The sequence below is a fragment of the Lethenteron reissneri genome, chromosome 21 (assembly GCF_015708825.2).
Source record: "Lethenteron reissneri isolate LAM-NWPU_2019-01 chromosome 21, ASM1570882v1, whole genome shotgun sequence".
NCBI classification, from domain to species: domain Eukaryota; kingdom Metazoa; phylum Chordata; class Hyperoartia; order Petromyzontiformes; family Petromyzontidae; genus Lethenteron; species Lethenteron reissneri.
The window spans coordinates 7687262-7705649 of NC_083799.1; the positions used below are offsets into that span (position 1 = coordinate 7687262).

The following is an 18388-nucleotide window of genomic DNA, read 5'->3' on the forward strand; positions in this document are numbered from 1 at the left end:
AGATGGAGCATAGTTTTATGGTTATTACACCCGCACTATCGCAAGCCCATGTCACGACTCCTTATGGAATATATTTAGTACTCGTAAACAAGAAGCACACCTGTATTTTTCCTGGTAGGCCTGTGCTGTCCATACGACTCGCCACATTGACTGTGTTCCCCCAGATGTCGTACTGCGGCCTGCGAGCACCAATGACCCCAGCCACAACGGGCCCAACACTGATTCCTGACGCACAAGAAAGTTACCTTTAACATACTGAAGCAAGCAGACATTTTAAATTTACATTGATGACTTAGTTTGTTTTATGTACTGCACTTGTGCATTAAAAGGGAAAGGTGCAGCCTTGCAATTTCTTGCTCACCCCACTTTTGGTGGGAGGGCCTCAACTAGAGGGAGCTCTCAAGAACCCCTACAAAGCATATTTGGTATACTCTCCCAATGCTGGCCAGACGTCGTGGAAGAGGTGGGAGCACCCACACATCACCCCATCACCTGACTAACTGGGGTGTACCTAATTGCTGGGTGGACAGTGATGAGTGATATCTGTGTGAATAGATCCTGGGCCAACCCCCTTCACACTGACAGACGTGGTGATGTATGGTAAAACAACCCTCATGACCGACACAGCATGGGCAGGTCTTCATCCAGCAATGAATTGACAAAGAGCTGACACATCACTAGAAGGAATGATGGTCATTGAACGAGAAAAGTGATCAAAATGGCAGGTAAAGGAATGGACACTCCTAAGAGAATGACCAACACGGAGATGGAGTGATGAGATGAGGTCATGTGCATGAGGTACATGGTTGGTCGCATCATGAGACCATAAGGGATGGCAGGATTATGGGGAGGCCTTTATTGAGCAGTGTATAAAGCATGGCTTATGATTTTCATTAATATTCTAATTTCCCTAAGCATATTTGCCAAAATGTCGAGCTATTTCTAACAACCTATGACTATTTTAAATTACCCTTTTATTGTATACTAGACTTAATGTTTACAAGTACTATAGTGACTCAGTTTGGATTTTGTGTGTAATAATGCAAAAAACTCATATTTTAGATGGCATTTTACAAAATCTGGCTTTAAATGCTCGTGCATACTATTTTTGGATAATTGCAATTAAATTTGTATTTTTGCTCCACTATAAAAATTCTAAACCAAAACACTGCAAAAACAATCTAGAAAAGACTCCACATTTGATAGATAAAAATATTAAAACCAAAATCCGAAAAAAATCCCCAGAATTACATTTGGTAAAATTAGAAATAAAATGCAACAGAATTTACATCGAGACAAAATCTATCATTTGTTTTAGAGGTCTTAAAATCTTGTACAAAAACTGTCACTTCAAGAGTAAAAACAAAGGAAAAATTACTCCACTTACCAACTCTAAGCACAAAGTCATTGTAGGACTGATAATTGATTTCATCCACCACATCAAACATTTCCATTGCAAAATCAGCAACTGAACTCAAGTGGGAGATGATGGAGCACTTGGCCTGCATAACAAGAAAGAACATGTTAAATGTTCATATATCACACGTATGCTCTCTTTATCGCAAGTATCAATTTTTTTACACCTGGTGTAGTAATTTATACTTCTGTAATAAACATTGTCTTATGCGTCTAAGAAGGAATGGAAATAATTCGTAAGCAAACAATATTAACTTTATGTACCTTTGTCCCTGATGTTGGAACCAATCCAACAGCTGCCATGTAGGTGCTCCCAATCGTTTTAATTTTTTCAATGTCCTTAAAGCATTCCTTATCCAGAAGCTAAGAGAAGCAAAACAAAAGCGTGCTGCAGGACCTTCGAAATTGAAAATCAAAACATTTAGTTTTCAATATAGGTATGCCAGCGACTCAATTTAAGATGCCCAAAATGCATGCTTACCTCATCAAAATCCGCGATGATTTCATTCAGTAGCCGTAAACACTCCACCCCCATGTTGTTTCCATCCAGTTCTATGTAGAAGTCGTTGAAGTTTGGTATTGAAGCAAAAAGAACACCTACTTGCGAATAGGATTGGTAATACAGATCCTACGGGACGAGACAATTTCACAGGAAGTAAATAACCAGCGATCCCCTGTTACCTACACCGTTATGGAAATAATATAATAAACGTGAGGAGGAGACACTTACCATGTTGCGTGGGTTGGACTGCAGGAAATGTTGTGCTACGTGGGCCGGCAGCAGGTTGAACAGGATGCGCTTATTGTCGTTTTTTACCTTCTCCATGTCGCATCGCTCGTCTTCTGCCTAAAAGCAAAGGATGCACTGTTACTCCACCCAGGTGCATACGTGAACTAACCGAACAACATCTGGTGCTGCTCAAACTTGCAATAAAAGGATGCTGCTCCGTACCTGGGAAGCCCAAAGGTAGTCTAGCCGGAGCTTGAGGTCCAGCTGGCGAGAGTGCAGGATCATGGCGCAGATGAAGAGCAAGATTGTGAGCACCGGCTCGTATGCCTTCATGTACAGCGCACTCGTCCTTGTTGAGATAGAAAAATAATAATAATAAATCACGACGTTTCGATCGCAACACAAGCAATCATCTTCAGGTGAAAAAATACAGCAGGTGGACTTTTGAGGCAGGAAGAAATATTGCTATAATTCATTGCGGAAGTATTACACATGGTACCTTTTGCGAAGTTAATCAAGTTAAGGGCACATGGGATGCCAAGAACTGCTGTGAATTGTATGGGGAACTTATTACATCATAAAGGGCAGGAGACTGTCATCGATGAATGCAGCACCATAGCAAATGAGAGCAATGCTTGGGACGTTTTTGTCACTATTAAGATTTATATGGACGAGTTGATTACCATACAGTCAAGAGCATTTTCCAATTACGCCAAATGGGCTATAAAGTAAACTTATCATGAAGAGCCATAGATTATTGAAAATAATTTACGCATTTGTTGATAAAGCTTTTCAAAACAGAACGTCTTTGCAAATATGATTAAATACAAATCATATTTTAGCCTCTACCACAGGGAAAACACTGCTATTCTGGAGTTCGTGAAGCATCCATAAATATACACCGTAGAAATATAGTACTGTAAAATGTTGTTAGCCCGACATTCACATATCCGCCATGACCAATTAACCACCAACGTCCAGTGCGGTATTTGTGCATCGTGTAGCTGTTATTGTGAATAGATGTTCACATATTCAACCTTTTCACATATGCACCTTTTGACATATCCCACCTAACCCTTCAGTCCCCAGTGAATCACATTTTCGACGTTGTACTCGACAGTCCAATAGAAATTAGTATAATATCACATGCGCATTACAAAGCATCAGACAAGAATAGGTCCACTCCATTGGAACCTCCTTTGCCAGTAGCACAATATGATAATTGTTTTTTGACCCTTTTATCTGGCAACAAAACTGACACCTTTTTTACAAGGTGAGTTGTCTTTGAGTTGTGCGCCTTTTGGCGTCATCTGGTCCAACACCATGTGAGACTAGGCTCTAAGGAAAGCTGTCTCGGGTGTGGACCAATCAATTTCCAGGACAATGCATACATTATCAGAGTTGTGTTTTTTGTTTGCATTCCGACTGCAGGTATTGTGGTCAATGCAAACATGACTCCTTGTAAAAAAGGTGTCAGTTTTGTTGCCAGATAAAAGGGTAAAAAAACAATTATCAACAGGTCCACTGTTACAATTAAATTAATATATATCAGTCTATGTCTGCACAAAAATAATCATAAAGTACTTGGATAATTAGTAGTAGTATGTTTTAGTAATACGTGAACAATTATCAAAATGCACTTATTTATAGAAACCACAAATAAGATGTCATTGCTTGATTAAAATAAATATCAATGGTAATGTAAAAATCACTTGACCTCTTCTTCCTCATTTCCAGATAAATTGCACAAAAAAGCAGTGAGGCTCAAATAATTTAAATAGAAAAAGTTAAAAAATTTCGACAAAGCTTCAAACTCGTGATGGATGATACACTTAATAATCAGCTGAGATGTTTAAAATGATTGCCTACAAAGTAACACCTACTCATTTTGTCGATGCAATTGCATGTATTGAAAGTAATGCATACTGTAGTATGGAATAAAAATAGATACAGACCTGCCAGCTTCAAATAGGTCACACACACACAAATAAAAACTACATTGACCAACGTCGTGAAGTGTGATCCAACAACCTTCATTACCGACACGGCACGGGGTGGCGGCCTTCATCCAAAAGCAAATATAAAAAAGATTGAACATATTTTATTGTTCTACTAATTAAAAAAAAACTTCCCAGTGTGCTTGCTTAAAGACATGCTGCTTACTATTGCTCTGGAAAGCCAATAGACTGACAGACGAAAACACATAAGTAAATAATAATTTATTCGATCATTTAAATTATAAACTAGGATTGTTTATAAAAAAAAATTAAGAAAGAGGTATTATGGAAAAATGGATAAGAGGACCAATCGGGTACGGTTTGTGCAAGAAATTAAGGAATATCATTCAAGGAGTATCTATGACCTTTCGGTCAATGCAGTAAAGCATATCTTTTATTTTAAGGTCTGTTTCTTTAAAAGGGTCAGACCCTAGACCAACACGCCCAAAAGGTCCCCCTTTTATTACGAGCTTACCCGGCAATGTGACGATATCCCCCTAACTCTAGCACCAGAACGTAGACCACAGACAGCAAGATGAGCATCAGCAGCTTGGGCAGGGAGGAGACGCGCAGGAAGAGGGAGAGTGTGAGGATGCTGTTGAGGCAGCCCAGCAGGCCATACTGTGCCAAGTCACTGGGTGCTGGCGTGTATGCCAGTGCGGAGGGACTTGCTGTGGTCGCAGTTACTCCGGACAAGGTGCTGTTGAACTGGGAAACCTCCAGAGCCGGCAGGGTTTGGGGCGTAACCGACAACGTGGACACCGACACAAGTCCTGACTCGGACGTGGGCGTCACAGTCGCAATGGAAGAGTTTCCAACTTCTGTCCAATACCACGTCATGCAGGCCACCTGCAAAGAAGATCAGCGTGCAATAAGTGTTAATATAAAAAAAATATATACGAATTGGCAGAGAGTCCAAATTATTACGACCTAACAGTATAATGTCGCATATCCACCCTGACCAATTAACCGCCCACACCCAGTGCAGTAGTATATGTGTGCTGCCTGGAATTCTAATTCTATATCGATGTTCGCACTTCTGACATTTTCACATATCAGCCTATACCACAGTCTTTATAAAACTGGATATGTGACGTTATACTGTATTTAATTTAAAACAGACTTTAAAAGGTATTGCAAGAACAAGTATTGTGATGTTAAACTTTCACTTTTGTTGCAATATATTTTTGTGTCAACACTGTCAAGGTTAATCGAGTTAAAATGCATCTCACCACACAGCTCTGAGCAGTGGAGAATATTAGGGCAATGATACAGAGGGTCAGGGTAGTCCGTAGCTGTATCGTTAGGCAGCCTGGAAAACACTGCACACACGAATATCACAGTAGAGTACTTTCAACATCACATACATCACACGTAACTCCTTTGGCCTGTAAAACTTAGTAATGTTATGAAACGCCATTGCTCTAACACAGGGGTCCTCAAACTACGGCCCGCGGGCCACATGCGGCCCGCCGAGGACATTTATCCGGCCCGCCGGGTGTTTTTGCCGCCGCTGCCTGTCTGTTACTTTTTTTCTTCATGAGAAGGACGGTCATTGGTGGAAGAGGGAGAGGGGGCGGCCGCCGCCGATTGGCTGGCCGGCTGAAGCGCTGGATCATGGGAATTGTAGTCCGGCCGCAATCAAGCTTCAGGCGGTGGGAGGAACCGAACAGCGCAGCCGGACTACTACTCCACCTCCCAGGACTCAGAGGAAGCCAGGGCATGTGGGAGGGGCCGGCTGCGCTGTGAACAAAACTGCAGGTGTAATTAACTTTTTAATGGCACCTGCACCAGTGTGAGCCTGGGGTAAAAGCGGAGTTCCCCCAATCAGACTGCATTGATGGGCAGTGCAGTCTGTATGTCTCTGTGTGGGCAAAGTTATTGCTGGTATATTGTTTTTGTAGCGCTGTATATATATTGGTATTTTACTAATAGCAATTTTGACTCCCTAGGAAACAATGATGTCAAGAAAGAGAAAAATTGACTCTGAGTGTAGGATATTCAAAGAACAGTGGACTTATGATTACTTTTTCATGCAGTACAAGGAAAGAGCTGTGTGTCTGATATGCCAGAATATAGTGTCTGTGTTCAAAGAATACAATTTACGTCGACACTATGAAACTCAACATAAAGATAAATATGATTGTTTGGTCGGAGAAGTGAGAAAAGATAAAATATTAAAACTGAAAAATACATTAACAACTCAGCAAAATACTTTTGTGAAGCAGAAGCAGCTAAATATTTCATCACTGCGAGCAAGTTTTCAAGTTGCCAAGCTAATAGCGTGCACTGGCAGACCATTCGTGGAGGGAGAATTTGTTAAAGAATGCCTTCTTTCTTTTGCCAAAAAGATGTGTCCAGAGAAGGCCGATTTATTTAGTACAGTGAGTCTTTCAGGACCTACAATTACACGGAGAATTGAAGAAATGGGAGACAATTTGCATCAGCATTTGCAAAACTCCACAAAAAAACTTTACTATTTTTCCTTGGCACTCGACAAAAGCAATGATGTTCGTGATTCTGCACAACTTCTAATTTTTATTCGTGGGACGAATGACTATTTCGAAGTCACAGAAGAGCTTGCTGCACTGCAAAGCATCAAAGGGACAACTACAGGAGAGGATATCTATGAAAAGGTTTGCCAAACTGTGAATGGTTTGGAGCTGAACTGGGCTAAACTAGCCAGTGTGACAACTGATGGTGCTCCTAGCATGGTGGGGTCTAAGAAAGGAGTAATTGCTCGCATTAACCAAGAGATGGACAAACATAACCATTTTCATCCAATAGCCATACACTGCCTCATCCACCAACAAGCGCTGTGTAGTAAATCACTGAAGTGGGACTCTGTTATGAAAATTGTGGTATCTTCTGCTAACTTCATTAGAGCTACGTAGAAGGGAAGTAATAAAATAATACAAATAAAACATAATAAAAATAATTCTCACGACGTTTCGGCCACAACGCAAGCAGCCGTCCTCAGGTGAAAACCAGGTCTGTCGACGTGACAGCGTCTGAACGAAACAGCACACGAGCTTGGAGCATATATATAAGCTGGGCGCCTTGACAAAGGAATTTGCCAATCAAGAGGAATTTAGCATATTTATGGGAAATGCAGGAATGTGATTAGTACTACATATGCCCGTGCATTATGCAGGACTAGCAGCATCAAAGGGAGGGGTAGCATTAATAAAGGGAAGGAGTATTCATGTACCCCTCCCTTTGATGCTGCTAATCCTGCATAATGCACGGGCATATGTAGTACTAATCACATTCCTGCATTTCCCATAAATATGCTAAATTCCTCTTGATTGGCAAATTCCTTTGTCAAGGCGCCCAGCTTATATATATGCTCCAAGCTCGTGTGCTGTTTCGTTCAGACGCTGTCACGTCGACAGACCTGGTTTTCACCTGAGGACGGCTGCTTGCGTTGTGGCCGAAACGTCGTGAGAATTATTTTATTATGTTTTATTTTTATTATTTTATTACTTCCCTTCTACGTGACTTTACCGAAAGAACCAAGAAGATGAATCCCTGCAGTCACGAAAGCTTTAAATCGAAATTCATTAGAGCTCATGCACTAAACCACAGACAATTTCAGGAATTTCTGTCTGAGCTAAATGATGACTATGAAGATGTTCTGTACCACACAGAAGTCCGTTGGCTGAGTCGAGGGACAGTTTTGAAACGTTTCTATGACTTACTTCCACAGATTACAGCTTTTCTGCTTTCAAAAAACAAAGAAGTACCAGAGCTCAATGATGCAGAATGGAAATGGCACCTTGCCTTTCTGGCAGATGTAACAGAGCTACTCAACAGTTTCAATGTGCAACTTCAAGGAAAGGGGAAGCTCATCTGTGATATGCAATCACATGTCAAAGCATTTGAAGTAAAATTAGGCCTCCTCATCAAACAAGTGAAGGAGGACAACTTCTGCCATCTCCCCAATCTGTTAGCGGAAAAACCATTGGTTGCATTCCCAAACAAAACATGTGTGGATTCACTGGAAAAATTGCAAAAGGAGTTCCAATTTAGATTTAAAGAGCTTTATCTCCATGAACAGGACATACAGCTTTTCCGTAACCCATTTTCTATTGACATTGAAAATGTGGATACAATTTACCAAATGGAACTGGCTGAACCGCAGAATTGTGACTCTCTGAAAGACGCATTCAAGTCAAGCAGCCTTCATAATTTCTATGCATCTCTCTCCTCTGAGACATATCCTCATCTCAGGAACCATGCACTCAAAATGGCAACCATCTTTGGCAGCACTTATGTCTGTGAACAGACTTTTTCCAGAATGAAACATTTGAAATCTCCAACCAGATCTAGACTAACGGATGCACACTTGCATCACTTGTTATGACAAGCAGTGACAAATATGGAACCGGACATTGTCCATCTCATTAGCCAAAAGCAGGCCCATATTTCCCATTGAAATACTGGCAAGTTTGTTGATTTAACTTTACTTGTTCTTCATTTTAAATATTGTATTTGTTCCCGTTTTGTTTTTTTACTTCAAAATAAGATATATGCAGTGTGCATAGGAATTTGTTCATAGTTTTTTTTAACTATAGTCCGGCCCTCCAACGGTCTGAGGGACAGTGAACTGGCCCCCTGTTTAAAAAGTTTGAGGACCCCTGCTCTAACACCACTAGTTACAGCATTACTGAAGATAATGGGACCAATTTTAATTACCTTTTGTAAATGTAAAATGATTGTATTACATACTCCTTGGTTCTTTTGGTAAGTCACATAGGTGACTTACCGAAAGAACCAAAGAGTGGATTCCTGCAGTCACAAAAGCTTCAAATCGTGATTGTATTACAGTATAAATATTACTATACGAGAACACCATAATGCGATTGCAGCATTTCGTACAGGATGTAAAATTATACCAATCAAAACCTAAAAATGTTTGTAAAAAAATGGTACTTCATTAGCTTAGGATCACGTGAGTTCAGAGTTCTCATCCTTGGATGAAAATTTACAGGCATATAGACACACGGCTAAATATGCGTTACCACCGTCGTTAATGACAAACACTGCATAACTGCTAAAATATGGGCGATCAGCTAATATTTCTTGTACTTGCCCAGCTTCCGAGCAAAGAGGGAGAAAAATATGTAACTTATAGTTCATCTTCTTGGTTCTTTCGGTAAAGTCACGTAGAAGGGAAATAATAAAATAATAAAAATAAAACATAATAAAATAATTCTCACGACGTTTCGGTCACAACGCAAGCAGCCGTCCTCAGGTGAAGAACAGGTCTGTCGGAAAGACAGCGTCTCATTCAGACGCTGTCTCATTCAGACGCTGTCTTTCCGACAGACCTGTTCTTCACCTGAGGACGGCTGCTTGCGTTGTGACCGAAATGTCGTGAGAATTATTTTATTGTTTTATTTTTATTATTTTATTATTTCCCTTCTACGTGACTTTACCGAAAGAACCAAGAAGATGAATCCCTGCAGTCACGAAAGCTTTAAATCGAAATTTTACTTATAGTTATAGACTATCGCACCTCTGATTAGTACGGTTGGCTACATATGGTGCTAAAGAAGTTTAACATACATACATACATAGATATTGCGCAGGTGTATAAATAACATGTATTCGGAATATGAAATATGCATTTGTTCCAAAATCTCAAGTTCTCACGACTGATGCACAGATGCTCACAAGTTTTGTGTGGCTCTGTGCATCTGCTTTCGAGGTCCTTTCAATGATATCCCTGACGAAACCAAACCACCTTTGAACACGCGTAAAGCTCGAACGTTCTGAAATGTTAATGACATGTGTTCAATGTGTCTGACGTCAGTCCGATATATATTATGAGGACACGGCGTCACTCTGTCATCTACATTCGTCTCGACGTCTTGCATTGCATGACGTTGGCGGCAAAGCTCGACTTCAGCAGTGAAAAAATAACCAGTGCCTTCTGATCCACGTGATGGCCTGGAGCAGCCCTGGCACGGCTCAGATGTGTCAGTCGAAATGAGGTGTTATATTACAGGATGGTAAATATACACTCTAATACAAAGTGTATTATATCGAGGCACTTACCTGTACATGTGCAATATGCAAATACATAAGGCAAATCACAAGGAAACAGATTGACGCTACGAGCAGCACCACCACCACAGTGTTCCTGCAAAGAGAAACCATCACAGCACTATCAACAAACTACAAAGCAAGTGAAATGAAAAGGATATTGATTTATATAGCAAATGTTCACAAATGTAAGTCATTATAATCCTATAAAAACAAGACAGCAGTGCTTTTTTTTCAAACAACTTAAATGTAATGAATGTAATCGTATACGCTTATGTAAATATATAATCTCCATGATAATACACCACGGGAACATTATTTAATTATATTTAGTGACTGTAATGCAACAACTAAGTTACAAATAGTCAGTTCTTACTATCTGAAATAAAATTTTGAGTAGATGCTCTCGTAGTGGGATGTACGCTAATGAGCTGGATGCGAATGATCCTTCTGGCCCAAACCCGGGCACGAAAACACTCAGGAGGAGGATGATGATGGATGCAGTGGTGTGGTGTTATTCGTAGACTTGTACGCACGGTGGAAGGAGCAGCAGGTAAATAAGGCCCAGGATAGCAGCCAGAATCATACAAAGTGTGACAGCACTCGTGAAGTACTCATCCTCCAGCTGGTGGTACTGAAACACAACAGCATGGCAGACGTGAGCAACGGTCATTAGCGACAACTAATCCGACACGAAGTATGACTCCTCACAAACCTATTTGACAGTGCATGCATTGCCGAACAAAAACAAGTATTTGAAAATGATACCATGTACTCGGCTATTTGATCCTTATGGCGGTACCCCGGGATACCAAATAATACAAAATGGCCAAGGCAATTAAATATTTTATTTCTGGGACACTATTTTTACCAGGGGTGTACTCCGTGACTGGGGTACCAATCAATCCGAAATCAGTGCTACTCCGCGATGTCGAAACGCAGCGAGGACTATTGCGCTGAAACCCTGAACGCTCGTATGCACCATAGTGCATTGTGTACAGCTCGTCGAGATGAGTCAATTGCCGCATCGCCGACCATCAGCAGACTAAAAAATATATTAACCCGTAAAAACAAAGTTTTTCACTATAAATCCTTTATATGCGTGTTCAATGGGCCACAACCCAACCCACATTGGTCTTTGAAACGGGCGGCTAGAGTCCTCTCGTCCTCTGGCTTGAGATGGCTGCCACCTATGGGTCAGATGATTGCCTGCCACCATTAAGCAATTGGTAATTAAATATAATTTTTTTAAAATCCTAAAAAGTGTAAAATTTTTGAAAAAAAATTTCACGAAAATAAATTGTCATGCACAACGAGTCTGTGTGCAAAATGTCAGCTCGATTGGATCACGGGAAGTGGGTTAAAAAACGACCGAAAGATTTGCACGGTCATAAGCGCGCAAGCAAGCAAGCAAGTGAACTTAATATAAAGGATTTAATGACTGCATCACGGACATTCTGCGAGAGCCGGGGTACTATGGTACCCCGAGGTACCGCCATAAGGTTCATTTGTCTGACCATTTGTTTATATTTATGCATCAGTTACTCATTATGTACATTCGTACTTTGATTAAAAGAAACATGTCGTCAAAATAACGAAATATATTCATATTTTTTTAATCATAACAATTCTTGTGCCAACTTGTCAACAGAAGAAGTTACAGTTAAATTCAACTCATTTGGCTTCAGCGTGTTAGCCACATTGACATTTTTAATACATTCCAACATTACAATAACCCATCTAAAATTAAAAAAAATTCATCACTATTGCTCAATATCGTGCTTTTAGGCTGTCATACATATAATAACTACCGTATTTTCCCGCATATAACCCGCGGGGTATACCACTTTTTAAATCCTTTATATTAAGTTCACTTGCTTGCTTGCTTGCGCGCTTACGACCGTGCAAATCTTTCGTTCGTTTTTTAACCCACTTCCCGTGATCCAATCGAGCTGACATTTTGCACACAGACTCGTTGTGCGTGACAATGTATTTTCGTGAAATTTTTTTTACACTTTTTAGGAATTTTTTTTTTATATTTAATTACCAATTGCTTAATGGTGGCAGGCAATCATCTGACCCATAGGTGGCAGCCATCTCAAGCCAGAGGACGAGAGGACTCTAGCCGCCACGCATATAAAGGATTTATAGTGAAAAACTTTGTTTTTACGGGTTAATTTTTACAAACAAAACAAGACCCTGCGGGGTATATGGAGGTGCGGGCTATCCCAAAAATATTTTACACATGTGACATGTCATAACTCGTTACATTTTTTCATGGTAGGACTATCCACTATGATGAAATTAAGCTGCGATAACGACGTTAAATATATGAATGCATGTGGGGTATATGGAGGTGCGGGCTATCTGAAATATGTTTTACACAAAACGCTATTTTTGCGGGGTATATGCATCTGCGGGTTATATGAGTATGCGGGCTATATGCGGGGAAATATGGTACATATACAAAAACAACATAATACATGCTCTTATGGAAAGATGACTTTCGAGAAGAAGAAGAAGGTATAAAATGATGTTTAAGCCAAGTGGACTTAGGTCATGAATGCTGCCATGATGTAACAGCTAACACACTGTACTTGCAATCCAGTGGTAGCTGGTTATATTAGGTACAAAACCGTTAGCTCGATTGGCAGGTCAAATGTGGTGGGGCAAAGTGTGGGTACTCCCACCACTTCAAACAAATGTGGCCAGTGTGGAAGAGTAGACCAAAATACCATTCTCTAGAGCTCCCTCTAGTGAAAGCCCTTCTGCCATCAGTGGCGAGAGCAATATATTACAGCTCTGCACCCTTACCTTTTCACGACTGTACATTAATACTAACAAATTTAAACAAAAAACGACAAGGAGGATATTCTGCTCTGCCCAACAGGCGATACCTTGTGCTCGCGTTCTGACTGCTTGTAACAGAGGGAAAAGAAGTGCATGTCGGCCATGTCGGACTCTGTGCTGCGAGCCTCGATAAGCCGCGTGATGTAGCGGTTGACGCGGGAGCTTGGGCTGCTGTGGAGCAGCGTCGACGAGAAGGAGGAGCGGTGGCGCAGTTTCTCGGAGGCCGTGCGCATAGCCCGGCCCTGGCAGCAGCACACGGTGTACCACAGAGCAGCGTTCATTAAATCACAGGCTTAGCGCAGTCGACGACAACCTGCAGCAATTAAGTCATCTGCGTCTGTGGATTTCATTTAGTCATTCTCTTAGACGAATAGTCTAGAGCAGTCAATAACGTGGTCCTCCCTCATTTAATACATGCTGTGTGTGTAAATATGTTATATATTTATAGCCAATTACCAATTTTGGTCTTTCTCACTGCACTGCTGTCTCTAAGTTATCTTAGATTGCATATTCGATAGTTAATTCGTCATAGTCTTTGGTGGATAGTCATAGTTTTCGTCATGCTTGATGAGTTTTGCCAACTCAGCCATCGTTGACTAAAATGAAAAAATTAATTATTGACTATTTTCGTACCTCAGTTCATTAACAAAAGTAACACTGACACAGAGTAATGTGGGCTGTGCACAAAAGCAACTGCCAGTTCCTTCAAATAACTCTCCTGAAAAACGTGGCTTATAAAAAGACAGGGACCTCACCTTATCGTCATCCACGCAGGTCATGACGTTTGAGAAGGGGATTTCAGCCTTGAACATCTTACGGCAGTGCATCAGCTGTACCAGGAGGTAACACACGGTCTTAAACCTCATCCTCTTAGCTGGTTTAATGTCAGCCAATATCAGGCCTGGAAAGATCTGAAAAGGCAATATTTATGTATCAATAAAACGAAATACACACAAAAAATAATTAGATCAATGTTTACATTTACATTTGTCACACTCAGTGTTTGATGTGGCTGTAAGTAAAAACACTTAAAATATTCACGTGTAAAAACACTGAAAATGTTCACGTGTACATGCACGTGAACGTTTATGTTGCAACAATTGACTAATAAATCGTTCATTAATTATAGTCTTTAAAGTATATTTTATTCATTTTGCACAAACAAATTAGGGCCCACAATGGACTGTTGTAACCGATGTAATGGTAATTATTGACAAAGCGACAATTACGTAGAGGGGAGCAGGGACGATAGCTGTCATTCGAATAATTCTTGCATAGCTGGAAAATAACATTTCTTCATGCACTACCATAGAAGGAATTTTGTGTCCCTGCTAAAATATTTGGCCTGCATACACAAGTGACACCAATGTGAGCCTTTAGTTAATGCAACGAAGTGCATATCAATGTCATTTGATTAAAGTAAATGAATGCACTGGGTGTTTGGTAGAATTTTACAAGTTCTAAAAATTTGCGGCGGTATAATTTACCTTCCTGCGGTGCGACGGAACGATGAAGTACGTTTCAATGTTGTGCTTTCTCAAGTAGCTGTTTCTGTCCTTTCCGTTTCCAGGCTCTACTTCATAATCCCCATTCAGACAGTCCAGGGTGGATTTTGTGATGTGCACTTTTCTGTAACACATAGGACAATAGTACCAATAATAAAAACAAAATAGCAACTTGCGTTCGTGTTATGTTGAAGGTCATTCCACGTGTTGAAGAAGTTGAGCAGATCTGTCTTGCTAAAATGGGAAAAATGTATTTATACAATACATTGACACCACCTCTACATATCTGGATTATTTTTTTCATCTTATAAAGATGCATACATATTTTGACAGCTGTTCCTTATGTGTTGCTTGTAACACAGTATCAAGAAGAGACTTGGCACGGAGAGTGACATTATTGCTTTGTTCCCCATAAGGGTCTTCTGGCTATATCCTAAACAATTTGAGACGCGCCATCATTTACCACGTGTCTATGCAACATAAACCTATGTCATTGCTGCTTGACAGCCATTGGCACATTTACACTCCAATCCTTCTTGTCTGATTGGCCACCCTCACAGATGATTTCACTATATGATATAGCTTCATGAAAGTCAGATGAGTTGAGTTATTTTCCATAGCACTTCAATGGTCAGAGTCACAGCAAAACTATTTCCTGCTCAATTGAAGGCGGTGCTCACCTATAAATTATAGCCCTGAGCTGGTGATGGAGATTCCAATTCATATTGCAACAGTGAATCTCTCCAAAGGACAGCCACTGTTGTTTTCCCCAAAGAGTAATACTTATTTTATCGACCCCCTAGAAGTGTGATGGCTTAAGTCAACTTACAGCCTTATGATTGCAAGCTGACCCACTTCCAATAGTTGAGGAATCAATTCGCACAAATAATTGTAAGAAATTAAGTATAGTATGCGATTGTAAATAATTGTTGTTTAAAACTGTATTATTCTTATTATTACATATTCTTATCCAAGAAAAACTTTTTTAGGAGACTCTTGCCAAGTTTTCGCAGGAGGAGGCAATGTTGATATCTGTATGGTAATCCCAATTTGTAAGCATTGAGGTTTTTAGCCAATACCAGTTCCATTGTTTTTCAGCTATGGAAGGAAACTGGAGAGCATACAAATGCCACTGTGCCATCCTGTCACCCAACTTGACTGTAAAAAAATAATTCCATTGGAATATCACAAGCTTATTAAAATGCGTTGTTTTACTTAATATGGCACGGACATTATAGACTGTACTGCGTTTTTTGGGAAATTGTAAAACAAATTCAAAACACCGTGATTTATATTGGAAACTCTTAACTTAATTTAATAATCACCACCATCAGCCACTTCCTATTCATTGCTCAATGAAATATTCCCTGTGCCCTTACCATTTATTTATGGTTAGGCGATGCTACTCATTGTCTCATTCCTGCACATGAACTGCTCTCATCACTATATCTTTATTGTGCTCATACCTCCGGACAACTTTCATTGTTAGCTACCATTCTGTCACATGTTATGTCCATCGGCTATCAACTTTTCTGGCAGTATGTGCTTCTGAAGCACACTCACTTTCATTAATATTCAATATTGAGGTCTTTAATTTTCAAAAATATATCCTTTGACATATATATATGGTCCATAGCCACATTTCATGTCATTGAGATACTCTATATAACTAAACTAGCTTTACCACCCGACTTCGCCCGGGACTATGGATTCACCACGCCCGGCCGCCTTTGTCTCCCCAGTGGCAATGTTCACACACCACAGCAGTTGCTCGTTTGAGGCTGAGTCGACCTAGGGGAGGCCGAGGGCCAGTTCAAATAATTGTCACCGGTGGTGGCCGTGAGCGGGAATCGAACTCAGGTCACCGGGTTCGTAGCGCGGTGCGCTAACCACTACACTACACTGTGTTACGCTTCCACATGCGCGGGTCACATGACAGATTTTACGTCAAAGCTCACTTGCTGTGCAAAAAATATATGCATTATTGAGCTCCCCCCCCCCCCCCCCCCCCACAAAAAACAAAAGTGTGTTTTTATAATTTTTGCATGGTGTACAGTCTGGAAAGTACCCACATGGCAAATTTCGAGTTTGTTGCATGTCGGGCAGTACGCTAAAGATTTGGAACAGACACACATATTCACAACTTTGCCTTTTATATATATGGAGACAAATGCTAATCTGATGCCAGCAATCACATATGATCAGTTTAGTTAATGTCTAGACGATGATGTACAGAATTTATTGGTCAAATCCACTTTTTTATATAGATTTTATTTATTTCAGCAGGAAGGGCCCAATGAGCTGCTAGGCTCTTTCATGAGCGTCCCTCTACCATTTCATGGTATACAAAAAAGTTCCAAAGCTGAGATGACGGTATGTGATCAGCTAGCAAGTGCTCCATGGAAATGCAGTGAATGTGAGTGAACACACAATCCTGCTAAATTGTGATATGCCTGCATGTTGCGATGAGCTCACCCAGGCAGACCACCAGCTTCCATTACATTGGCAAGCGTTACATCATTGGACCATACATCATATTGCCACTTGCGCAGGCCCAGCACTCCACATAGCACACGGCCAGTGTGCAGCCCCACTCGCATGTTCAGGTCAACCTCAGTTGCCTCCGCCACTGACCTAGATGGGATACACACTCATCATTAATTTATTTGTTTCTAGAAATGGATCAAATGTTTATCAGTAAAAAAAGAAACAACTCAAGTTTTTCATGAAATGTTTTATCCTACCACATTAGCAGTTGTCATACTATAAGGAGGAAAAAAGTTTTGCTTGCTGGCTGGCTGGAGCACGGGGAAGGGTGCTGTGGTGGTGTCACCACACATGCCTAAGTGATGAGGTCACCCGTATCCCACAGTGCTAAACCGCGCTCATGCTTGCTGACATTACGCTTCCCACCCACCCTCTACCTTGGCCGTGTATCCCGCGGAAATGCGCGGGCAGTCCTATCATACTCTATAAAAAAAAACTTTTTCTGGCTAGCTGGATGCCTGACCGACTGGCTGGCTACCTGGCTGGCGACTGACCACCTAGAGTGGTTCTGACTAGCTGGAGACCATGCACCGCCCAGCACACAGGGGAAGTGTCGTTTATGTGGCCAACATGCAGGTGACGGGCACGCGTTAGAGGGCGTGGTGTGGGGCGGGGGGAGCACAGGACGGGGTATGCGAGGAGGGGAGCGCAGGTGGGGCGCGATTTGGGGTATATGCAGGTGATAGGGGGTGTTCCAGGGGTTGTCACGCACGAGAGGGGAGGGAGGTGAGGACAATCGGGAGGACCGTCGTTCAATGACCGGTACTTTAATAATATTATATTTTTTAAACATTTGCTGCTTGACTGGCTAGAGGAAGGGACGGACGGACACATCCTAAGGATGTGCGGACTGATAGTTTGTAATAAAAACCCAATTTGTTGCCTTCATAAACAAAAAGAAAAACAGGATTGCACAGTCAAGGTTCACCAACATTCATCGATTTCACTATAAATACATTTAATTCATTGCTTGTAAAATGCGTCGTATTATTTTTCTAACAAGAAAATGCAGTCATGTATAATTTATGCTACATGTATTTTCATTGCTGCTGAACGTTTTAAAATACGTACACAGGCATACACATTGATTATCATGAATATTAAACACTTAATTTCAATAGCTTTATAGTTCCAAATCTAGCGCCGTTGATTAATTATCATACACTCTGTTCCACGATATTTGAAAGAGCCTGATAAAATAGGTGTATGACTGTATACAAAGCAAGTTTAGAGACATCAAACAGTTTTCATTTCTTATTATTCAAATGGCATGGCTTTGATGAGATGCTCTA

The 18388-nt window shown here is 40.8% G+C and overlaps 1 protein-coding gene across 4 annotated transcripts in view; it reads right to left on the bottom strand.

Moving 5' to 3' along the window:
* Positions 1–18388, bottom strand: part of LOC133345152 (adenylate cyclase type 1-like) — a 54974-nt gene that overhangs the window by 2979 nt on the left and 33607 nt on the right. For all 4 annotated transcript variants that reach the window (XM_061555665.1, XM_061555667.1, XM_061555666.1 and 1 more), the window contains 14 exons: positions 17025–17183; positions 14532–14673; positions 13800–13955; positions 13092–13286; positions 10731–10828; positions 10207–10291; positions 5376–5465; positions 4619–4992; positions 2369–2495; positions 2147–2263; positions 1898–2044; positions 1681–1779; positions 1388–1502; positions 101–225 (listed from right to left, as the gene is read on the bottom strand). In XM_061555665.1, coding sequence (XP_061411649.1) covers positions 101–225; positions 1388–1502; positions 1681–1779; positions 1898–2044; positions 2147–2263; positions 2369–2495; positions 4619–4992; positions 5376–5465; positions 10207–10291; positions 10731–10828; positions 13092–13286; positions 13800–13955; positions 14532–14673; positions 17025–17183 — 2029 coding nt within the window. The remainder of the gene's footprint in view (positions 1–100; positions 226–1387; positions 1503–1680; positions 1780–1897; positions 2045–2146; positions 2264–2368; positions 2496–4618; positions 4993–5375; positions 5466–10206; positions 10292–10730; positions 10829–13091; positions 13287–13799; positions 13956–14531; positions 14674–17024; positions 17184–18388) is intronic.